Here is a 24265-nt window from a genome sequence, read left to right as displayed (position 1 = left end):
ACACGTCCCAGCAGGGGCCGAACCTGCAACCCAGGCCTGTGCCCTGACAGGGCATCGAACCTGTAACCCTGCACGGGACGGTGCTCCAACCAACTGAGCCATACCGGCAGGCTAAAATTTTTATATGTTAAAGATGTTTGCTTAAAACAGAACTTGTGATTAATTAGAGCTAGCTGATGTGACCTCTCAAATGGGGAGAGACGTGCAAGGATGGTTTTCCAGTGAAAAACCTGCTGCAGAGTGTTCTGGGATCTCCACTCACTCACTCACACCCAGTTGCTGAGCACGTGTCTGTGTCACCAGCGCCTTCAGAACTGCGGGCTGGAGACAGCAGTGTCCTGAAGCAGAAGATGTTTGATGATGTTCTTTTCTCCTTACAAAAGCAGAGAATGGGCAAGTAGGTTTTAAACTACTGAGAAAGATTTTCAACAATCAGAGCTGCCTGAATAATTCTGTGCCCATTTACTTTCTTTGGCATTTCCTGCTTCTAAGGCTGAGTTTTAAGGTCAGCTTAGAGCCCTACACCAGGATCCTCTCAGGGGTGTCCAGCCTTTTGGCATCTCTGCGCCACACTGGAAGAAGAGTTGTTTTGGGCCACACATTGAATACATTGCAACATGTAATCACACAAAAATCTGACTGTTTTTAAGTAAATTTGCGATGCTGTGTTGTGCCACATTCATAGCCATCCTGGGCGGCATGCGGCCTGTGGGCCGCGGCTTGGACACCCCTGCACCATGTACCCCAAAGCTAACCTACAGTTGGAACTCTTTGGCCTTACTCTGTAGAATCGTGGAGACTTTTGAAAACAGGTTTCCAGAGCCAAATGTGAGTGGTCTAATACTTTGAAATTCTTTTTAGGCAAAGGGGCAGATCTGAGTAAGCCCCCGTGTCGAAAAGCGAAGGAAATCCGGAAAGAAAGGAAAAGGTTGAAACTCATGCAGCAGAACCCCACTGGGGAGTGTGAGGGTGGCCAGGCGCAGCGGGAACCGCTGTCTTTGCTCCCACCGAAGGCGAAGTCCAACCAGCCCAAATCACTTGAAGATTTAATTTTTGAACCTTTACCAGAGGATGCATCCCATAAATTAGAGGTACTTTGAAGAGTATATAATGCTTTGGTTTTATTGTTTTTTTTGTCGAGTACCTTGCGTGTTTTCATTTGAGGTTATATTAATCCATTGATATGTGGCTATTTAAACAATGGGAAATTAACATTAATTGGGACAGAGTAGCATTCGTATTTACTAAGTTAACTGCCACTTGAGAGAAACTTCTTTCTAAGATTTAAAAAAATGATGCAGTTTGACTAAAGTGGTGAAAACAGCTCCAGTTTTATATGCTGTGATGCATAAAGTACTCTGGATTCTCATATCCTTTGACTGAAATTTAGTCAAGTGAAAAGAAAAAAATACTATGTAAATTTTATTTTTTGGCAGTTTTGGTTCAGATAGTGAAAGAGAGCAGGTCACACTAGGCAGATCACTGCTTTAGCTTTTCGAATAATTCTGATCTTGATCAAAGTAGTGGATAACATTAGTGAGATATGCAAGCCAGCAGTTCGGAATTAACTTAACAATACTAAATTGTACTATCATAAACTTTTCATAAGTTCCCCCATATCAGTTTAGGATAATATGAGTACTTTCAGAGTATTTCTGTTATTCAGAGTATTTCCAAATTGAATTGATTTACATTCAGATTAAGTCTATACTTTTCAGTATTCATTTGTCAATTTTTTTCTAAAACATTAGCCATAATGATATCATATTCTTATACATGATTAACTGGCCAGCCTTTGAATTTATAGCTTAATATCATCTAAGAATATCACTTATCACTAAAGATTTGATATTAAAAGTTAACTTTGATACAGTCGAAGCCTTAGGACAATATGTATTATCAGACATAAGTTTTAATAGCTTTGACTATTAAAATTCCTTGGCTAGCCTGACTTTGTTATTGACTTTCTCCTTCCCAAGTTGTAAATGGCATTAACAAGCTATTTAAAATATTTTGTGCGGAGGCGTTTATCTTCTGATCATAAGGAGTCATGTATTTGGGGCGCCAGGCATACCTGACCTCACAGTCCTGCAGCAGGCAGCTCGTCCATTTTTATTGTGAGGGTACCCTGGGTGGCTCCAGACCTGTCGTCCACTGGGGGTTACTCTTTCCTCACCGAAGAGTTACTTCTCAAGGCTTATAGGAAAAGTTTTCAATTAGCAATTTATTGTATTGCTTTTGATTTTCTGTTTTACTATCCTGTTGTGCTAACACATTTTAACTGGTTAGTAAATAATTAATGTTAAATGTTAGCCATTACTCTTTGCAATTACTGTTTTTAATTTCATCCTCATTTTACGTATGAGTAAACTAAGGCACAGAGAGGTTAATTTATATTCTTGACCAAGACAGTGACATTAAGATTTGGGTAAAGGAAGCCTGATATTAGAGTCTTCTTTCTTTCTTTCTTTTTTTAAGATTTTATTTATTTTTAGAGAGGAGAAAGAGGGAGAGAAACATCCATGTGTGGTTGTCTCTCATGGACCCCCTACTGGGGACCTTACCTGCAATCCAGGCATGTGTCTTAGACCTGGAATCGAACTGGCAGCCCTTTGGTTTGCAGGCCAGCATTCAGTCCATTGAGCCACACCAGCTAGGGCTAGAGTCTTCGTTCTTAACTATGCTATGAAATAGAAATACTTTGTCTTTCAGAGTTATAAAAAAATATTGTTAGTTTAGTGTTAGCAATAACTCATGAAAGAGTGTCCAAAAAAGTATATTCACATTTTTAGTCTTTCTGACGGATTTACTGAGGTAAGTTACATGCAGCTAAGATTAAGGAGTATTTATTTGTATTTATATCTGAGTGCCAGATGTATTCTATCATTTTAGAATACAGGCGGGTTTACAGAATTTGGTCATAGACCCTAACTAGTCTTAGAATTTAGATAGGATCCTCTGCCTTCTTAATGAGTCTATAAGTTGGAAAGATAACTTTTCAAATTTATTTCCTAACTGTTGATTTTTAACGTTAAAATAGTATATGTTTATGTTTTAATATTTGTATTGAAACATTTGGTTCTTATTGGGTGGAAGTAACTGTTAATACATATTCATGGAATAAACAAATGAATTAATGAACATTGTTTTTTAACTCCTTCTGAAGGTGAGGCTGGTGAGATCATCTCCACCAAGTTCTCAGTTCAAAGCCACAATGCCGGAGTCGTACCAGGTCTATAAACGTTACCAGATGGTTATTCACAACCAACCACCTGATAAACCAACTCTAAGCCAGGTCAGCAGGCCAAGTGTAATTTTTCTGTGCAAACGGAACTTTCCCTTCCACTTGATATCACTGTACGAATTCTTGGTTTACTTGTGGTACATTTTATTTATATTCAGTTTGCAGCATATCTGCAAAGATATAGGACTGGATTAATGGACATTCTGAAAGTGCAGATTTTACCTAGTGCCATGATAAGTGCCAGTCATGTATAATTTCAAAGTGGAAAAGTAACACACAAAATCAATTACCTTTATTTACAGTCACTATGTTTAGATACACTTATCTAAAAGTAATAGAGCTCTAAGTACAAATATTTATGAGAAGAATGCAAAAAACTTAATTTTTTTATAGTAGCATACTTTGTACAACAAGCTTAATGTGCATCATCCCTGTTTTAGTCATGTGTAGAAAGGGCTCTTAACAGCTAACTTGCTCTGTTGATGTACTGCCCATTCTCAGCTGAGTGGAACTAGAAAAGTAAGATAGAAATTTTAACAGAAGTCCTCATTTACTTGTAATTTTATAAATCCAATTACCCAGGAAAAATCTGGAAGGATAAAAAAGCTAAAAACACTGTTGTGGTGACAAAAGTAGTGGCCATCACCGTTAGCAACGGTATTGACTCGAGGGTGTGCAGAAAACTACGATAGAGAAAAAACCAAAATAAAAGAGCTATACACTGTCTTGGCCCCAGTGAGTTAAAATTTTCACACAAACTAGTATGAAGTTAGTGCTCCAGGTTCTGTGCCAGCCAGCTCATTCCAGGGTTCGTTCATTCTATGAAAGCTTCCAGTGCTGAGCTTTGGAAGTGGACTTGCGGAGATCTTACTCTAGCCTCACCTTCAGAAGCATGCCATCAGGTAGAGATGTTTCAATAGCATTTGCTTGTATTTTCCTTGCTCTGAAGGTGAGGTTAGTACCTGTCTCCTTTGAGGACCCAGAGTTCAAGTCGTCCTTCAGCCAGTCTCTTTCTTTATATGTCAAGTATCAAATGGCCATACACCAGGACTCGCCTGATGAATGTGGAAAGACTGAGGTACCTTTCATTAAACGTTTTTTTCCTGTGTTAATGAGGTTGCCTGTGAAAAGCATAATGTAACTTTCTTATACCAATTTTTTAATCTGTTCAGTGGAGTGTGTATTACTCTCTACTCTGTGTATTACTGATATTTATGAAAACGACTCATACAGGTGAACATTTTAAATCCTCAGAAAAAAGGGTTTGTTTTTACTCAGTGTTCTGTCTGGGAACATGAACGCAGCATATTTATCTGTTGTCATCGGACTCGGTGAGCAGACATCACTGAGTGCTCGTTCTGTGCCAGCCTTTGTGCACAGGACAAAGGGAAGAGTCTGTGTCTTCAAGGGATTGATAATCACATGGGAAAGACAGTCCAGTAAACAGACATCTTAAGAAGCAAGTGAGAAAGAATATGTTGAGATTAGCTAGAACATCATTATTTTTAAATTTAAATTTTATTTTTCAAGTCCAGTTTACATTCAATAATTTATATTAGTTTCAGGTGTATGTAGTGCATCATTTAACAAGTGTTTATCAAGGGCTTCTTTTTCAGGCTAGAGATATTTAGAGGAATAAGAGATTGCATAGTTGTCACACAGGGATAGTGATGTGTTGGGAGGAAGACATGAAGAGATGCAAAGAATTAAAGTTTTGATTTTTTTTTAAATGACAGAAGTGTTAACTTAAAAGTGATGATTAATAAGGCCGGAGTGAATGCATGATTCCTAAGAGAGGGCTGACCTCTGGTCTCCCCGAGGCGTGCCGGTCCCAGTGTGGTGTGCGGACCGACAGCCTCCCCAACGCAGATTCTCAGGCCCCCCAGACCTCCCGAATCAATGTGTGCATTTTGAACCCCATCTCCAGGTGATTCATGTGCACATTCCGACTTGGGAAGGGCTTCCATAAGTTTCCCATCCGACACGCAGGTGTGGCTGGGAGCATTTACAGAGATTAAGGATTCTGCCAGGTGCGAGAAGCGCCCTTTGATATTTTCAGGGGGTCTTACACTCCCTTCTGAACATTACGCCTTCCTGCTACTCTGGGGATTCTGGTTTTGTGCCTGCCTGCTCACTGGCTCTAATGGTTGGGCCAAAACAGGCTGATATAATCTGATACGTTTACTGCGTAAAGGTCGCTCTTCCAGGATGACGCCTTGGGCTTCAGGCCTCCATGGAGTCCATTCCTGCAGACGTAGCTCATTGCTTAAGATGTTCACAGTGTCTTTGGGGACACAGACAGGTGAGCAGGCTCAGTGCTGTTAGAGTTAGCTATTGAGTGAGTGCAGAAAGCCAGCTTCTTGTGGGACAGGAGGTTAGGCTTTTCTGAAGGAGTTGTCCTCTGAGCCAACTCTTACTAGATGAAGTGTTCGTCAGGCCAAAGAGGGACAAGAGCGTTCTCAGCAACAGGACAGTGTATAAGAAGTCTAAGGTGCCCCCTGTGGAATATTTTTGAGAAATTGAACCTGAATCTACAAGCATATAGATAAAATGATCAGTTCACAAAAAATATGAAGGACAAAGGAATATATTAAAATGACATCTGGGCAGTCCTATGAGACAAATGACCTCATTTCTTTAAATACATAATAATAAAAACCAACACCTTGTTTGAAAAAAGCGAGGGAAATCTGCTCTAGATTAAAAATTAAAAACTTTAAAAAATATATAACTACAATACCATGACCATACCCAGCAAAATTAACAACAATCATATCAGCTAATACCCAGTACATGTTCCATTTTCTTTAGTTTTCTTAAAAAATGTCTTTTCACAGTCAATTTGTTTGGATCCATGTAAGGTCTGTTCATCACATTTGGTTGATATTCTCTTAAACATCTTTTAATTTAGAACAGATTTCTCTCATGCTTTTAATAGCATTTTTAAAAGAAACTGATCTATCTTGGAATGAGTTTTGTTTCTTTTGATTGATTTTGAAAATACTGTGTAGTGAATATATGTGTGGTATCTGTGTGTGTGAGAGAGGTGTTTCTCTCGTTGCTTTTTATGTGTGTGTATATATGTGTATATGTATTTCTCTCCATGCGGGTTTGTAGTACATACCATAGTCTACACGTACACATGCGCACGCACACCCTTTGCTAGGTTACATTTTCTCAATTTTACTTGATCATATAGTACCACTCTAATGTGTAATTTAAGTGATGCATATTATAGGGTAGTAATCTATACTCTAAAAGTGGTATATATTTTTTTGAGAAAGATGAACATATTATTTAATTAAAACGCTGTGCTAGTAAATTTTATTGTGAGCCATTCAGATTTTTATTTCCTTTTAAATGCAGTTACTCTGCATTTTAATTTACTTCCATCAGTAGTACTGAACTTGGGTATGTGATTTGACCTTGTTTTTAAATAGAAATATATAATGGATTTCTTTATTATAGCCAAATAATTTTACCATAATGATCCATTTTATATGGTCAGATGCTTACAAAAAATTTGTACCGATGAAAAAATTTTTGACAGTAGACTACTTTGATTTTATATAAGTTAGTATATTTGGTTTGATAAAAATTTTGACTTCTAGATCACTCATAGCATTTTATTTACTTGATATCTAACTGAATTTACATGGTATTTTCAAAGACATTTGAAGTCTATTTTTCAGATCGGTTAATTTGTCATCTCCTTGTATATAGTTTCAAAGAAATAGCATGAAATAACATTTTGCAAATCAAGACTTTTGCTGTTTTTTTTTTTATTACAGCTTTATTGAGATATGATTCATACACCGTACAATTCACACATTTGAAGTGGACGGTTCAGTGGTTATTTGATCTGTTCACAGGGTTGTATGACTACATTAATAACTGTAGAATATTTTCACCATACCCACTAGCAGTCACTCCTCACTTCCCCAACCACTGCTACTCTACTTCCTGTCCCTGGATTTACCTAATCTGGACATTTGATGTAAAGAGAATCGTGGAGTATGTGGTCTGTTGTTGCCTGGCTTGTTTCACATAGCATTCAAGTTTTCAAGGTTCACCCGTGTGGTAGCTTGTGTAAGTATGTCATTGTTTTTATGTTGAATAGTATTTCATTGTATGAATAGAGAGCACATTGCCTTTTGTTTCTCCACTTATGCATTCATGGACATTTGGGTTGTTTTCATTTTTTGGCTTTTATGAAAAATTCTGCTGTGGACATAAGTTTTCATTTCTCTTGGGTGTAGACCTCAGAGTGGAATTACTGGGTCACGTGGTAACTCTGTGTTGACCTTTTGAAGAACTGCCAGACTGATTTTCAAAGTGCTATACGATTTCACATTTGCACCAGAAATATTCAAGATTCCGCTTTCCCCACATGCTTACCAATACCTGGGGTTTTTTTTTTCTTTCCATTTTTAAATATAAATTTTAGCCACCCTAGGGGGTGTGATCTCATTCTGCTTTTGATTTGCATTTCCCTGATGGTTAACGATGCTGAGCATCTTTTCATGTGCTTTTGGCCATTTGTATGTTTTCTTTGGAGAAGTGTCTCTTCAGATCCTTTGCCCACTTTTAAATGGATTGTTTGTATATTATTATATTATTGAGTTGTAGGAATTCTTTACATATATTCTAGATCCAAGTTCCTTATCATATGTGATTACCATATTTTCTTATTCTGTGGGTTATCTTTATCTGTAGTAAGGTTTTATTTATTGATTTATTTTTTATTGATTTTAGGGAGAGAGGAAGGGGAAGGAGAGGGGGAGAGAGAAGGAGAGAGTGAGGCATCCATCTCTTATTCATGCATTCATTGGTTGGTTATTGTATGTGCCCTGACTGGGGACTGAACCCGCAACATTGGCATATTGGGATGATAATTTAATCAACTGAGCTACCCAGCCAGGGTGGCTTTTTGTTTTAAAATCTCTTTTGTCTAATACAGTCACACTTTGGTATTTGTCGGCTTCAGAACTTGTCAAACCCCGTGCTTGTCATATTTTGATAAGAAAAAAATGTTTCAGCACTTGCTCAGGACTTGTTGCACTTGATAGAACAAGAAAAAATGCTTCATTGTTGAGCACAAGTTCCAGAACAAATTAATGACGAGTATCAAGGTACCACTGTATTAGTATTTTTGATGTAGGAATGTTCCAACTTCTAGAAATTTTTTTGTAAGAAGTTCATTAGAGTTTATTTGAGCTCTACAGAGGATACACTGAGAAGCAAGATCTTAACAGACCAAGAAAAATTCTTCCCAGAATGACAGTTTGTAGTTTGAAGATTACATGAAGATGGGAGAAAGCAAGGTGGGAATTGGGTTACAGGATAGTTACCAAGATGATGTACTCTTTTGAGATGTCTGAGAAAGATTAACCTAGATGCAAAAAACAATGGACAGGGCTTGCTTAAGGCAAAGATAACCTTTTATTATACTAGTGAAGCTATAGGCCTAGGGCATGACCTGCCTAGTTAGTGATTTATGATTAGATCACTCTGTGAGGTTACTTTCAGTTAGATTTAATTCGGCACCCTCTTATGCATAATAGTATGGAGGTTTCTGAAAAATTAAAAATAGAACTACCATAGCATCTAGCAATTCAAGTTCTGGGTATTTATCTGAAGAAAACGAAAACACTAACTTGAATAGATATATGCACCCTCAAGTTCATTGCAGCATTATTTTCAATAGCTAAGATGTGGAAATAACCTAAGTGTTCATTGATGGGTGAATGGAAAAAGAAGATGCAGAAGATAATATATATATGGATATATATATACATTTATATAGATATATAGCTATTTCACCCATAAAGAAGAGTGAAAGCTTGGCATTTGCAACAGTGTGGATGGACCTGAAGGGTATTACGCTAAGTGAAATTAAGTTGGAGAAAGAGAAGTACCATATGATCCTCTTATATGTGAAATCTAAGAAATATGCATCAAGCTCATTTATACAGAGAACAGGTTGGTGGTTTCCAGTGGGGGTGGGGTGCTGCTGGGAGAAAGGGGTGAACTCTCTTTGTTCTGTAAGAGTTGATTTGAGCCAAAACTGATGACAGTTACTGGGAAGCAAGATTAAAGGTGCTTTGGAGAATAATAGTTTGCAGTTTCTTCATGCCTTGGGGTTAAGCAGGGAGTATATGAAGATGGGAGAAGGCAAGGCTGAGATCAGAGTGCAGGATAGGTAAGATTCTGTGCTGTCTTGAGGGCGGTCATGCCTTAGAAGGAAGGGTTTGGAAGGGGGCATTTTAAAGGTGTACTAACCTCGATGCACAGAGACAGTGAACAGGGTTTGCTTAAAAACCTTTCACTAGTGAAGTTACAGGCCAGGAGTTGGAGCCCCTGCCATGACCTGCCTAGTTAGGAATTTATGATTTATTACAGCACCCCTTTTTATCCACACCGTCCGCCTCCTTTATGATGTTATGGTCATATATAAATAGTACTTTTCTGTATGATATAGTCCCAGCTGTACAGCTATATACATACTGTTTTGTACATTCGCTTTTAAAACCACCTAAGGGAAGAAAGGAGAATAACTATTTATATATGAGAAGTCTCTGATGCCGCTCCCTAGGGTTCAGTCTTGGACGTTGCAGAGTCGTCCTGGGATGACAGTGGTTTTAGTCTTCCTCTCTCTGTCTCTTTCCCTGATCTCTTTGTCAAGATGTTTGCCTCTGTTGATATCATACCCAGCTTTTGGACTCCACTAATTGCTGGCTAATTGCTCTATTGTTTTCAGTAGTGCTCTTGGACATAAATTTCAGGTTTAGAAATCACCCAATTTAATTTCAACCCCCTTTTTTTTCCAAATATTTTATTTATTTTTTAGAGAAAAGTGAGGGGAGGGAGAAAGAGAGGGATACAAACAACAATGTGTGGTTGCCTCTTGTGTGCCCCTAGCCTACGACACGGCCTGCAGCCCAGGCGTGCGCTCCAACTGGGAATCGAACGGGTGACTCTGTGGCTCGCAGGCCGGTGCTCAGTCCACTGGGACACACCAGGGCTAAATTTTGACCCCTTTGGAGGTCAGTTTTTGAGGTTTGTTCTTACCACAAGAGGGCTCTTAGCTGTCTCTTTTCCTGTTTCTCTCTGGTTAGCCAGCTGGCCTACGGTTTACTTTGTTGCCCTCGTGAACTACTAGTGTCCTGAAAAATCATTTATCAACAACATTTCCAGTGTTGTCAAGAGCGCCCGTAAGAACGCTCTGTTCCAGATACAGCGCTCCATGCGGCAGCTCGCTGCTGTGTGGTTAATGTTAACATAATGAGCAAAACTAAATTATGTTCAAGAAAATACATTTTTTGCTTTTGTTGTAAAACAAATAACAGGCAGCATACTAAGTTGGGTCTTGATGCAACCATATCAGTGCGTAAAATCCATTTTGAATCTGTTGGTAACCGTAAAACAGTCATTTAAACACTCTGTAAAGTAGGTTATTTCTTGAGAGATTTGATTAAAAGGTAAATAAATATAGATTGCTTTGATACCCAAAACACCAAATCAGTCCTTTTTAGTAACATCTTTAGAAAAGTGGTACATAATTGAAGATAGTGAGACTGTATAGGACTTCATAATTACTCCGTTATGTTTGTTTCCATTACTGTTTTCAATCATGCAGGTAGATACTACATTTTCAAAATAATAGAATATAAATAAAATGGGAATAATTTGTGACCTATTTTTTAGATGAAATTTTACTGATATTATCAAACATAAATAACATTACCTAATATTTATTAAGTGCCATTGGTTCCTTAGAATAATTAAAATTTATCTCAGCTTTTTAAAACTATTTGAAAAACAGACTGTAGTCATAGCCCCAGTAGCCTCATCACACATCTCAGGCATTGATTAAATTGTTTTTCAAATTTTATTATGGACTTCCAAACACAAAGGCAAATGGAAAGAGTAGTATGGTAATCACTTGTATACCCATTGCCTACATTCAACAATGGTTAGTGCTTTATCTTTTTTGTGTGCGAATCATTTTACTTTTACATCATGACACTTTACCCCTAAATTATTCTTCTCCAAAGTGCAGTATTAGTCTCATACATTAGAAGATTAACGATGACTTATAAGTTATCACCTGATATCTGATGCTTATTTATATTTTTCCATTTACAAAAATTAATATCTAATCTAGGTATATATATTGTTTTTATACTTTAAAATTCTAGAACAACTATGTCTTTTAAATATTTTTAGTGATAATGGCTTTTCCCTCAACTTTTTACTTTGACCTTTTGATTTATGAGCAGAAAAGTTGAAAGAACACAATAAACACCCACAAAGTTGTTAATTTTGTCAGATCTGTTTTATCTGTCTAGCTCTTTTTTTTTTTTTTCCGGAATCATTTGGAGGTATTAGGATGGCCAAAAAGTTTGTTTGTTTTTTTTTTCCGTATGATGGCTCTAGTAATGGTTAGTTGTCTCTTTAACTTCGTTTGAAACCATTTTGTTAGATTGCATTGAGACAGCTGTCATATCAGCATGTATTTATAAAAATCCCCAAATTGGTAATTTTTGTGTGAGATTTTAATACTGAAGATGGAAGAAAATACTCAATATTTTCAGCATATTATGCTCTATGATTTCAGGTAAAAATGCAACTGAATGCAAAAAAAGATATGTGCGGTGTATGGAGAAGGTGCCATGACTGATCAAACATGTCAAAAGTGGTTTGTGAGGTTTTGTGCTGGCGATTTCTTGCTGGGGGGATGCTCCACAGTCAGGTGAACCAGCTGAAGTTGATAGCGATCAGATCGAGACATTGATTGAGAACAATTAACGTTTTACCACATGGGAGAGAGCCGACATGCTCAAAATACCCAAATCAATCAAGTTATTGGTGAAAGTGAAAAATGTGTCTTTTATTTTACAGAAAAAAAATAAATGGACTTTTTGGCCAACCTAATAAGTTGTAGATAACACTTCACCTGTAAAATACTCTGTATACTTCTAAGAAAAAGTGTGTTCTACATAACCACAATGTTTACCATTCCTAAAAAATTGACAAATTCTGGAACATTACAATCCATATTTAAGTGTTTCCAGTTACACGAAATATACCTTTTATACTCCAGAGCAGTAGGTGAGCGCCTTTCTCCACAGCACGTTCCCCACATTGTAGTGTCCCCCTTGGTTTTCGATAATGCATGAGAAACATCTCCCTGGTTAATTTTTAAATTGTTGAAAAGCTGTTACGAAGAAGTCTCTTACTTTGGATAACTTCTGTGATGGCAGGTTCTCATGTTCCGAACGAATCTTGTTTTGCATTTCCGCTGTGTGCAGGCTTAGGAAACGTGGGCGACCGATGTGACAGATGCTGCCGGCCTCAGTAAATGAAAGGGCGTGAGCAGTGGCCGTCCGCGGGGTGGAGCAGGTGGCAGTGCCGTCGCCTCCCTAAGAGCAAGGAATGTCATTAACCGCGGATTAGGGGGGGCTCAGCGTTACCTAACAGCATCTTTAACGACTCATAACATTTTTCTCAGTGAGAATATGAACCTGCCCTGTTAAATAGAGTGACTGAATCCAGGTAATTGTCCTAATGAAGTACCTCAGCAGCGAGAAATTAGACCTTGTCCACCTGGTTTGTAGGAAGTGTTTCATTCGCACGGGAGGAAGGTGGACAGTGAGCCCCGAGTTCCCCTCCGTGGGTAAACACGTGATGGGATTTTTGCATGTAAGTGTATGTATATAATGTCATAGTCACATTATAATAGAATGAAAGGAAATTTGATTTAAATTTTAGAAATAAAAACAACTTTTTCCTTTTTTTTGTGAGGTTGATTCTTTTACCTGAAGTATACGTAGGGAGGGTAGAAAATAAGCTTGACTTGACTGATCTGCTTATAAATCACTGTGTGGCTGTGTATTGGGGCGTATCTAGTGTCAAGTACAAGAGCTCTCTGGTGGCATTGCTGTGTGCCCTTCCTCATTGCCTGCGGCCCGTAGGGCCGGGGTGAGGCGTTGGGCAGCCACTGCCCTTGGATTCTAACTCCCCTGACTTTATTCTTCTTCCACAGTGCGGACTAGAACCTTTTGAACCATTTGTCCCATGGCTTTGTTATCTGCAGTGGACACCTGCCTGCTCTTAATAAGTCCCTATTAAAGACCAGGAAATGGGTGAGAGGAGAGGGGATTAAGAAGTGCAAATAGGTAGTTACAGAATAGCCATGGGGATATAAAGTACTTGTAGGAAATGGAGCAGCCAGAGAACTTACACGCATGACCCGTGGACATGAACAGTGGTGGGGGGACTGCCTGAGGGAGTAGGGGGTGCTGTGTGGAGAGGGAAAAATTGGGACAACTAATAGCATAATCAATAAAATATAGTTTGGGAAAAAAAGATCTTTGCTACAGAAGGATTTCCTTTTGTGAGCATGCCATTCCCTATCTAGTTAAACAGATTAAAGTTCTTGGGCTCATGGTTGCCCCATTCATGTCTTCATTCTTCCTCTGCTGTGTCACACATCCACAAGTTAGAAACAGGAAGACGCAGTTGTGGAAGAGGAGAATAGCGCGCCACCTGCGAGGGGTCTGGGTCAGCACTGGAGCCGCCCTCCTGGCAGAGAGCACAGAGCGCGCCGTCTTTGCTCCTGTCCGACTGTAAAACCAGCACGCTGAGCCCGGGGATGCAGCTGAGGGGGGCGTTAGCCGCAGAGAGCCAGCTGAGTAACGTCAGGACAGCTTTTCTCTACTTGTTTGTAGGTAATCATGATATTTACAGTGTTACCATTTATTTTTAAAAGAGATTCTTTGAAAGGCTTTAAAAAATTAACAAACTTTTTGAAAGAGAAGTTTTAGGTTAAAAGACTTTTTTTGGAAGAAGTTCAATTCACGTATTTGAAAGACATAGTCCTAGGGTTGGTTAGTAAGTAAACCTGAATGATCTATTTTAACATTAATTGATTTATTTTACTTTTAGTTTTTAAGGATTTTATTTATTTTTAGACGGGGTAGGGAGGGAGAGGGGGACAAACATCAATGTGGTTTGTCTTTTGTGCCCCCTGCTGGGGACCCGGCCTGCAACCCAGGCGTGGGCCCTGACTGGGAATTAAACCGGCGACCCTTTGGTTCCCAGGCAGGTGCTCAGGCCGCTGAGCCACACTAGCCAGGGCTATTTTTACTTTAATTTAAAAGAAACTTTAAGATTGAAACTTGTAAGCATTCATAAAGGTGAGAGTGTAGTGAGCGTCTCACATGCCCAGCCTCCGCGCTGCCAACACGCAGCCTTAGTCCCCTTCTCAACATTTTGTTTGTTCAGTTACCTGAGAGCAAGTCCCTGCAATTGTCTTTTTATCAGTAATACTTTCTGTCTGATTCCATCAGGTTATCCTGTATAGATTTCAAACTTACAATGATGGAGGTTATTGCAGGCTACTGTGCTTTCACGGAAACTGTTTCCTAAATTAGTTCAGGGAACTTCCTGTGAGAGACTCAAATGTAAGGAGACCTGCACTTCTGATGGGCGCTTATTTTGGGGAAAGGTATCTTATAGTCACACATATATGATTAGACAGTCAATGTAGTAACGAAAAGGAGAAAAAGTCACGGTGGGTCCATTGGGACCCCCTGGAGACATTCGAGATAATAAGCACTGTGACTCCAGCCACCAGGTGGTGCCCTCGGTCCAGACAGGTTTGTTCCCGGACCCTGGCTCAGCCCTGTCCCGGGGAGGGATGTGTAAGCCGTTTTTTCACAGCCTGTGTATGGGTATGGGTAAACGCTGTCTTTCTGCCATTCGTTAGAAGTAATTTGCATCGAGACATTGAATATGATAATTACAAATGACTCTTGTTGAAGATGTAAATACTTTCTGAAACTTAACAGAAGATTTTAGTTTTGTTTTTCCTTTTTCATAGTCTTACTGTATGTATATGAAAATAATAATGTTATGTTTAGAAAGTTATTCTCTGTAGCACACTGATACTTTGTTAGGCAAACAGACAGTCATGTATAGGCATGTAATATTTTATAAATATCTAACTGTCGTATAATTACCTGAATTTGAGGAAAGACAAGCTCTGAGCATTTTGAAATATTTTTTATATACTTTTAAGGCCAGGGCTAACTTATTTAAGGAAAGTAGGGGGCGTGCGTAATTATTGGTGTCCTTCTGTCAAAAAAGCCACTTTTTATGAGCAGCTCCTAAATCAGGGCACTTTCATATGCATTCTGTCTTAAGGTGTTGTGAGACATTTGCTAATAGTAGTTAAATTATCAAAGCTTTTGAATCACTTAAATAAGTTAGAGCAGAGGCACTCTGGTATTCTTAGCATACTGTTAATTTGGGGGATGATGCAAAGGGGTTGATTGAAGCGGGCACTGGGAACGTTTTTCCTTAAAGTTTATTTTGGTCAATAATTTCCACAAACTTGCCTCAGATCTTAAAATCATAGCATCATACATTGGAGACAAAGGACCTTAGTGATTGTGTAGATTGACTTCCCTTATTTGGAGAATTAAAGTGATTTGCCCAAGAAAGCATGGGCAATCAGTGGCAGAGTAATGTCTCCAAATTCAACTGCTTTTTACACGGCACCACATTTTACCGTATGAAAAAGTTACAGTGGACCTAAATAATTCATGTAGAATAACTGGCATCAGTGAGTGAAGTGTTCAACATAAGCGGGTTTTCCAGATAATTGAAGCAGCTTTATTGCCAAGGTTTTATATACTCAAATCATGTAACGTGACAGTCTCCCCACATGCGCCGTGTCCGTCCCTGCCTTCCCAGACAGGGTGCTGAGCAGGGCTCGTCCGCGGGGCGTGCCCTGCCCGTGCGTTTCCGTGGGCCACGTGCCCTCACGCTGCTGCTTTTTTCTCCAAAGTGACTCTCGATATCTTTTTCCTTTACTCCTTGTGCTGTCAATTTTTGCTGTGTGTGTTTGTCTAGTTTTAGCACTTTACCATTTTAATTTGTAGTTTCTTAATGTGTTTGTTAAAATATTTATCGAGCGCCCTGACTGGTGTGGCTCAGTGGATCGGGTGTCCTGCACACCAAAAGGTCACTGATTCCTGGTCAGGGCACATGCCTGCCTGGGTTATGGGCCTGGTCCCCAGGTCGGGGAGTGGAGAGGCAGCCAGTCAATGTTTCTCTCCCTCTCTTTCTCCCTCCCTTCTCCTCTCTAAAAGTAAGTAAATAAAATCTTTAAAAAATATATTTATTGAGCACATAGCCTGTACCAGGCACTGTCCAGAAGCATGTGGTAGTTAGCATACGTCCGATAGAGACACCTTCCTCTTGTGGAGCTCCCTTTTGGGGCAGGAGGGATTAAACAATCGCACAGTAAATAAGTCAGTGACAGTGTGGTCAGCAGGGAGTAAGTGTTAAGGGAAGGCAGAGTAGGTGTGGGAGAGGAGGGCAGCGTCAGTAGTTGCCATAGAAGCCAGGGCTCCTCCTGGAGTGTTAGTGAAGCAGCAAGAGGAAGTGGCATAAGGAAGTTGAGGGATTCTGCTGTGAGTTGGGGATGTGAGCACGGGGAAATGCTTTTAATTAACTTTGCATTAACTTTTATTGCCTTCTTTTGGGGTTTTATCTTTGGTTTGACTGTCTGAAATTCTAGAATAGCTTGGATAATTGATGTCCAGTTAAGGTATAACTTAATATAACAGTAATATTGTAGTTAATATGCATGTACTTTTGTGGTGTTTCACAAGTTGAGTAATGAGAGAATGAGGTGGAATGTTTGCCATGAAATGGATGTTGATTCTTGATTAACCACCTGCATGTGAACAAATGTGCCCCGTGATAAATCCTTTCCTGAATGGTGTGAAGATCATACCAGTACTACCGAACAGCGCTCTTTGCGTTTACAGTGTCCTCGGTTTTGGGTAAGAACACTGAGGACCTGGAGGCTGAGTATTGTCGAGGGTGACCGTGCACTCTGATCAGACGTCCCTGCCTTGGGTCTCAGCTTCCCTGCTTACTACCTGTGTGGCGCTGAGCGCGTTCTTGACTCCTCAACTTTCTGTATGTCAGGCTCCCCATTGTAAACATGGGGTGGAGGGTAGTACAGAAGGTTTGTTGTGAAGATTAAATAAAGGTAAAGGTCCTTGGCTAAATAATCAGTGACTTGAACCTTAGTTGCTAGGATGCAAGTGATGAGAAACCACTAGGTATCACCCGAGATAATGGCAAATAAGTGGCACCCCTGGCCACCCAGCCAGCATTTGCAGCTGAAATTATATTTTTGTTGTTTTGTTTTTCCATTTTAATTCAACTATTTGTTTGAATTAAAGAATTACACATGTTTTAGATTTTAATATTTAGAATTAAAAAGGAATATTTAAAACCATTCAGTTTGGTTCATCAGCATGTAATTTTAGTCTTTAAATTACTTTTATACCACATAAAACCTACAAAGGTATCATTCAGGGAAGATTTATATGTGTATTTCTTAACTGCTTTTCTTGGAACTGGAGACAAAGGAACTGTGGGTGTTTCTGGATTTTTACTCTGGGGATAGTGGTTCTTGCTTATTCTTAGTCTGGTTTTGAAAAAGTAGCTATATCTTACTCCCACAATCTGTAACATACTTCGTGCTATGACCCCAGCTCATGAAAATGCCGTGCCCGAGTCAGAAGAGATGCCTGACGCCCAGCAGAGTGCCGGGGAGGGAGCGCCCACCGAGCGCGCCCTGAGTGAGCGAGCGGCCAGGCTGGCTGTTCCTAAGAAACAGCTGAAGAGGGAGCCCATGGCCGAGCGGAAAGCTACTCCGAGAAAACGGTGTTTTTGAAACTTGTGACGTAGAGCAAAAGGAAAATTCAGATGATGTCAGAAGCTCTTGACAGTTGTTTTTCTATAAGTAAATACTGCTTTTAATTTCCTGAGAGTGTTGAGAAATTTACCTGCAATGAGTTAAACACGCTTTAGTGAGTGCAAAGCTCATGTGATAGGAGTAATCTTGTCGTGGACGCCATTTGTCTTTAGTTGTATTTTAGGTCTGCTTTTCCCATTAAATCGGAGGAACCTCGAGTTTTATGGCCACATCATAATGACTTGACAAGTGAACAGTACTACCTATTGATGACTAGTCTAAACAAGGGAAGTTTGTGTTTTTGCTGTGGTAATTCACTCACTATGCCAGATAGTTATAGGAAACTGCTTGCATGATTAAAAAGCAGTTGATTTTCTTCTAATTAATAGTTATATTATTATTTATCCAGGGCATAATTCTTTTACAAGTGTTAAAATAGAGAATTTATTTGTGTAGCTCTGTAAATATGATATATATGTCTATATGTCTTTATATATATGTAAAGGGTTTTCTCTTACAGTCATTTTAGAAATAGTTCAAAATTTCATACTTAAAATGGCTCCCATTTTTTTCCTCCTTGGCTGTGAAGAAGGGTGATTCTTCTTTCAACCAATTGCGCAAACATTTAATGCCTAGCACATTCCAGTCACTGTGGTAGGTTTTGGGGATACATAAATGATTAAGACATTGTCCTTTGCATATTTTAGCTAATAAATCTTAAAATACTTTTAAAAACTTCTTTTTATAGGTTTGCATTAATGTTAAAAATGTTCAAATACTAATAATAATATTAACAGTTATTGGAACTACATGTACCTGTCATGATGTGGAGATATTTGATCTTGCTTGGAATCAGCTGGTCTGATTGTATGCAAGTGGTATCTATAACCATTATTAATATAATCAAGTGTTAGTTTTTAATATTTAAATTGCTGATAACATAATGTGTTTCTCAGTACCTCAACCAGGGGGCTTTTAAAAAAATTTTTGTCTTGATTATGGTTTTATTTCTAGGTTTTGTGGCATTTTCTGCTTATCCCTAATTGTTGTCATTCAGATTTTGGAAGACACCCAGTATTTCAAAATCCATTTGAAGTTTTTTACCCAACTTAGTGTTGTTTAAATGATAACCTAGTATTGTCCTCAGCCTCTTGAGTAGTTCCTCCTCAAAAACAATGCATCTGGGAGTTTCCCTGCGGGGGAGTCAGCGTTCCTAGAGGGCACAGGCCAGTCTTCAGTGGTTCGAGCTTCTGTTACCGGTGGCTGCTTCTCTGTTTATGGCATCTCGCCTTTACTGGATGACCCAATTCCACAAGGTAGCCAGGGGCCATGAGGAGACGTAGGGCAAAAGAAAAGGATATGAACATGTACTTGTTTCTAAATTGATTAGGTCAGTTCACAAAGGAATGCATGTAGGCATTAGCAGCAAATACTCATCCAGTCCCTACTGTGTGCCAGGCATTATTTTAGACTATGGGGTGCAGCATAGTTAACAAGGCAGGAAAGTTCTTGCCCTCAGAGAGATTATGTGCTAGTAAGGAAGATAAATAGTAAGTGTGCAGTGGAGTGTCTTGAGTAACGTGTGCTCACAAGAAAAAGGAGGGAGAGGCGAGGGGTGGAGAGCGGCGGTAGCGACGGCTGGATCAGGACACCAGGAAGAGGCTCAGGGAGAGGGGCCCCTTCGCAAGCAGGCGGCGGGATGAACACGTGCCTGGCATGTCTTCAGGAGAGGCTTCGGGTAGATGGGCATGACCTGTTCACAGAACATGTTCACAGAACAGGAGGGACATGGCGAGGCTGGAAAACAAGGTGCGGGGCGTCGTCTTCCGTGTGTCACTTGGGAAAGGTTTTTTTAAATACTCTCTTTCCTTTTGCCATTCATTGCCTACACTTGGTATCACGAAAGTTATCTACTGTGTGAGAGACTTGTTAACTAGTGCTTTGTTTTCCTGTGGAACATGCCTTTATTACTGTATTTTAGTGCAGTTTCAGAGCAGCGAGGCTCACTGTCTCTGGGCTGCATTGCCTTCGCGGTGAGTTCCAGTGGGCGTGGTGTGCGGTGCTGGGTGTAATGGAGGGAACCTTAGATTGGGAAAGCCTGGTAGGTCCTACCCTAGCTTTGCTGCTGACCGATTGTAAAATACTGTGATGTTTCTAGACCTCAGTTTATGTAGATGCAAAGTAAAGGAGCTAGACTAGATAATTGCCAAGATTCTGTAAAATCCTGTCATTTCAGTAATTTTTAAAGAAAAATCCTTGAGAGGAACTCCATAGTTTTTTCTTCTTACTTCCTTTTTTCAATTAGCTTTTAAATTTATGTACAATAAAATGCTTAGGTATACAGCTTGTTGAATTTTTTTATATGTGTATGCTCTTTGCAGTCATCACTCAGAACATTCTAGAAGGCTCCCTCATGCCCTTTACTAGTGAGTGCTCTCCCACCTAGAGGCTACTTACTATTCTGACTTCTGTCACCATAGATTAGTTTTGTATGTTCTGGCACTTCATATAAATGTCATGATACAGCATATGCCTTTTTTTACTCAACATTCTGTGAGATTCATCTACTTGGTATGCAGTAGTTTTCTTCCATTCCTGTGTAGCATTCCACTGTGTGTGTATTGCACAGTAAGTTCATTCTGTTATTGATGGGCATATGCATTGTTTCCAGTTTTTGGATATTATGAATAAAGCTTCTGTGAACATTCTTTTATATACCTTTTGATAGAAGGCATAGTACTCTTTTTTCGTGGATCTCTACCTACCGAGGAGTTAAATAGCTCGATCAAAGGGTAAACATATCTTAGTTTTTGTAAATACTGTCAGTTTTTCATAGTGGTTGTACCATGAAGAGTTCCCACTGTCCCACAGTCTCACCAGTACTAGTTAGTGTCTGACGTTTTAGTATTAGCCTTTTTGCTGGATATATCGTACTGTATTGGGTTTTTAATTTGCTTTTTGTTGATGACTAAATAAGTGGGCACCTTTTCATAAGTGTATTGCCTGCTTATTTGGTTATACTTTTGTAGAATGCCTGTGTTGAGTTTGCCCCACTCCTTGGGCTGGGGGCTGGATACAGTGAACTGTTGATGGTGCTGGACAAGGTAGGGCTCCCGAAGCCCCTCCCTCCTTTGGGGGTCTGGGGTGCAAACTGGAGGTTAGCGGGTTCTCAGTGTGTTGGGGGATCAATCTGGGGCAAGGGTTCCCCAGCAGCGGAGGGCCCCACTTCCTGTCGCCAGGGCTGGTGGTCCAGGGGGCTCTTACTCCTTAGAGGCCAGGTGGACCACAAGGTCCACCACCCTGTTGCCGTAGCCAGATTCATTTTGTACTAGGAGACGAGCTTGACAAAGTGGTTGTTGCGGGCAGTGCCAGCCCCAGCATGGAAGGCTGAAGAGTACGTGTCACTATTAAAGTCTCACGAAACAACCTAGCCCTCAGCGTAGTCCAGGGTGCCCTTGAAGGGGCCCTCAGACACCTGCTTTGCCACCTTCTTGATGTCGTCATATTTCGCAAATTTCTCCAGGCGGCAGGTCAGATCCACAGCTGACATGTTGGGGATGGGGACACAGAAGGCCATGCCAGTGAGCTTCCCACTCGGCTCAGGGATGACCCTTCCCACAGCCTTGGCGGTGCCAGTAGAAGCAGGGACGGTGTTCTAGGCAGCCCCTTGGTCATCAGCCACAGCTTTCCAGAGGGGCCATTCACGGTCTCCTGGGTGGCAGTGATGGCGTGGACTGTGGTCCTGAGTCCCATCACGATGGCAAAGTTGTCATGGTGACTTTGGCTGGGGGTGGGGAGCAAGCAGTTGGTGGTGCAGGAGCTGTTGCTGGCAATCTTGAGGGAGTTGTCATACTTCTCACGGTTCATGCCCATTATAAACATGGGGGCATCCGCAGAAGGGGCAGAGGTGATGGCCCTCGTGGCCCCACCCTTCAAGTGAGTCCAGCTCAGTGAAGACACCCGTGGGCTCCAAGCATATTGAACGCCAGCATGAGCGCGTTTAACGTTGGCACAGTGTCGCTCCTGGAAGATGTAGATGGGCTCTCCGTCGATGACAAGCTTTTTGTTCTCAGCCTTGACGGCGTTTAAATGTGCCATGAGTAGACTCCTCCTGGGACGTGTAGATTATGTTGTTGCGATCAGTGAAAGGGCCGTTGATGGGACAATATCCACTTTGCCAACTAAAAGTAGCCGTGGTGACCAGGTGCCCAGATGGCCAAATCAGTTCATGCAGACCTTTACCGTGGTGTCTCAGGGCTGCGGCTGCTTTTACAGCGTGCTGCGCAGGAAGATGCGGCTGCCTGCCGAACGGGAGGAGCAGAAAGCCGAGTTGGTCCCCCACCCCGGCCCCCTTTAAAAAATTGGGCTCTCATGTCTGTCTCCTTATTGATCGTGTGAGTTCTCTATATTCTTTGGATATGAGTCCTTTCACATATATGTGTATTCTAAATACTTTTTCTCGATCTGGACATACCTATACTTGATACCTAGCAAAATATAATTTTTAGAAGCATACAATTTTTTAAACTTTTCAGTTTTAATGCATCCTTGAGAACTCAGTTGACAGATTAAGGAAGCAACAGATTTAAAGATTTCTCTTACTATATAAAATTTTGGGTCCAGTTATGATCTGGACCCCCCCCCCCAATAAAATCCTAAGGTACTTTTTCTCTTAAACACACCTTTAAAATTATTTTATGCAAGCCCTCAGCTGATTTAATGTTGTAAACAAGCAGATCTTTAGGTCATTAGGGTTGTGGCAAAATGATTCTCCCATTAGAGAAGCAAATGATTCTGGACTCAGCACACGATGTCACTGGTGCTTGAGTCTCCTCAGTGGGTGTGCCTTCTCTTTGCACTTTGATATAAACTCTGTGGTAATTTTGTTTGCTGCTGTTAATGTTGAAGAGCAGTAGAATTCTTTTAGAATCCACTCTCTTTGAGTGTAGCTCTTCAAGCTATAGAATTGATATATTCTTACCTGTATTTATAGATTCATATTGTAAACTTAATTTTAGGACTAGGAAACACTAAAGTTGGGATAGTAAATAATAAATACATTTTTAACAAGTTTAAATATATGCTGTTTGTGTTAATAGATATAAAGCCACTATTTATAAAGCATACAATTATTATTATAGTGACCACATGAGGTAGGTATTAGTGAATGACTTAATTATAGCCTAGATTTTTATTGCTTGTAGAAATTAGGTAGAGAGTTACAGAAGTAAAACAATATGCGTGAGGTAGCTCACTAATAAAGGATGTGTGTTAGCAAACTGTGGAATCAACACTTAGAACAAATCAGTTATAACTAGCTTCCAGGATTAGTGTTACAGGCTTCTGTTATTCTGGACACAGAGGAGAATCTTTGAAGAGGCATTTTGTTTCAGTTCCTTCCATGTCGTTGGCTTGAGCATTAGCCCAGTCACCAATCCAAAGTGCTAAATCTTACAAGGATCCCCTTGAGTGATATTATTGGTTAGGAACCATAACTCTTGAAGGAAAAATAAAAACAGGGCCAGTGATTTGTTGATACTTCATATTAGAATTTCCTGCCAGTGTAAACGGCCATCCTGAGTATTTTCAGTGAGCATTTCTGTTAGGTGCAGATTGGGGAAAACAAGTCAGAGCTGGCAGGAACCAGTGTTTCCTAGAGTGGGTTTTGTGGAATATTACTTCTGTGGAATGTTAATAAATGTTATATGAAATAAAAACAACCCAGAAGACAGATTCCCTCTGGTCATGTAACTTTGGAAAGCACTAGATTAAATGAAGTTGAAGGGTTTTTTGTTTCTGTTCTTCCAACTTTATTGAGCTATAATTGTTATATCATTACATAACTTAAAGGTGGACACATGCACCGCAATATGATTACCCCCCGCGCTGTTAGCTAACACCCCCTTCACGTAGTTACTCTTTCTCTTTTGTGGGGAGAACGTAGAAGATCTCCTCTCTCAGCGGTTTCCAAGTGTAAGCTGCACAATTGTGTATAATCGCAATGCTCTGCTTTAGATTTCTAGGACTTACTCATCTTCTAGGGTTTTTTGTTTTTAACTGCAGGAATTCTTGAAGCCTTTCATTTATCCATATACCATGTATTCTCTAGGATGAGGAAGGGGAGGTGAGACAACAGTGTGCAGCCTTTCCCAAGTGTGCTTGGCCACGGAACCATTTTTTCGAGGGTGCCTTGGGAACTTGGCATGCCCCAGGATGCCAGCTGGTAAAAGGGGTTA

The 24265-nt window shown here is 40.1% G+C and overlaps 1 protein-coding gene across 7 annotated transcripts in view; it reads left to right on the top strand.

Moving 5' to 3' along the window:
- ATE1 (arginyltransferase 1) overlaps positions 1 to 24265 on the top strand; it is a 126910-nt gene that overhangs the window by 12455 nt on the left and 90190 nt on the right. For 3 of the 7 annotated variants that reach the window (XM_054581623.1, XM_054581622.1, XM_054581627.1), the window contains 3 exons: positions 862 to 1091; positions 3167 to 3295; positions 4194 to 4322. In XM_054581623.1, the coding sequence (XP_054437598.1) occupies positions 862 to 1091; positions 3167 to 3295; positions 4194 to 4322 (488 nt within the window). The remainder of the gene's footprint in view (positions 1 to 861; positions 1092 to 3166; positions 3296 to 4193; positions 4323 to 24265) is intronic. The other 4 variants (XM_054581626.1, XM_054581624.1, XM_054581625.1 and 1 more) reach the window with 3 other exon arrangements.

This window comes from Pteronotus mesoamericanus, unplaced genomic scaffold, assembly GCF_021234165.1.
Source record: "Pteronotus mesoamericanus isolate MK-2021 breed Mesoamerican mustached bat unplaced genomic scaffold, CSHL_Meso_final contig_657, whole genome shotgun sequence".
NCBI lineage: Eukaryota > Metazoa > Chordata > Mammalia > Chiroptera > Mormoopidae > Pteronotus > Pteronotus mesoamericanus.
Note: the sequence above shows the minus strand (reverse complement) of the source record. Positions and strands in the feature narration are given on the sequence as shown.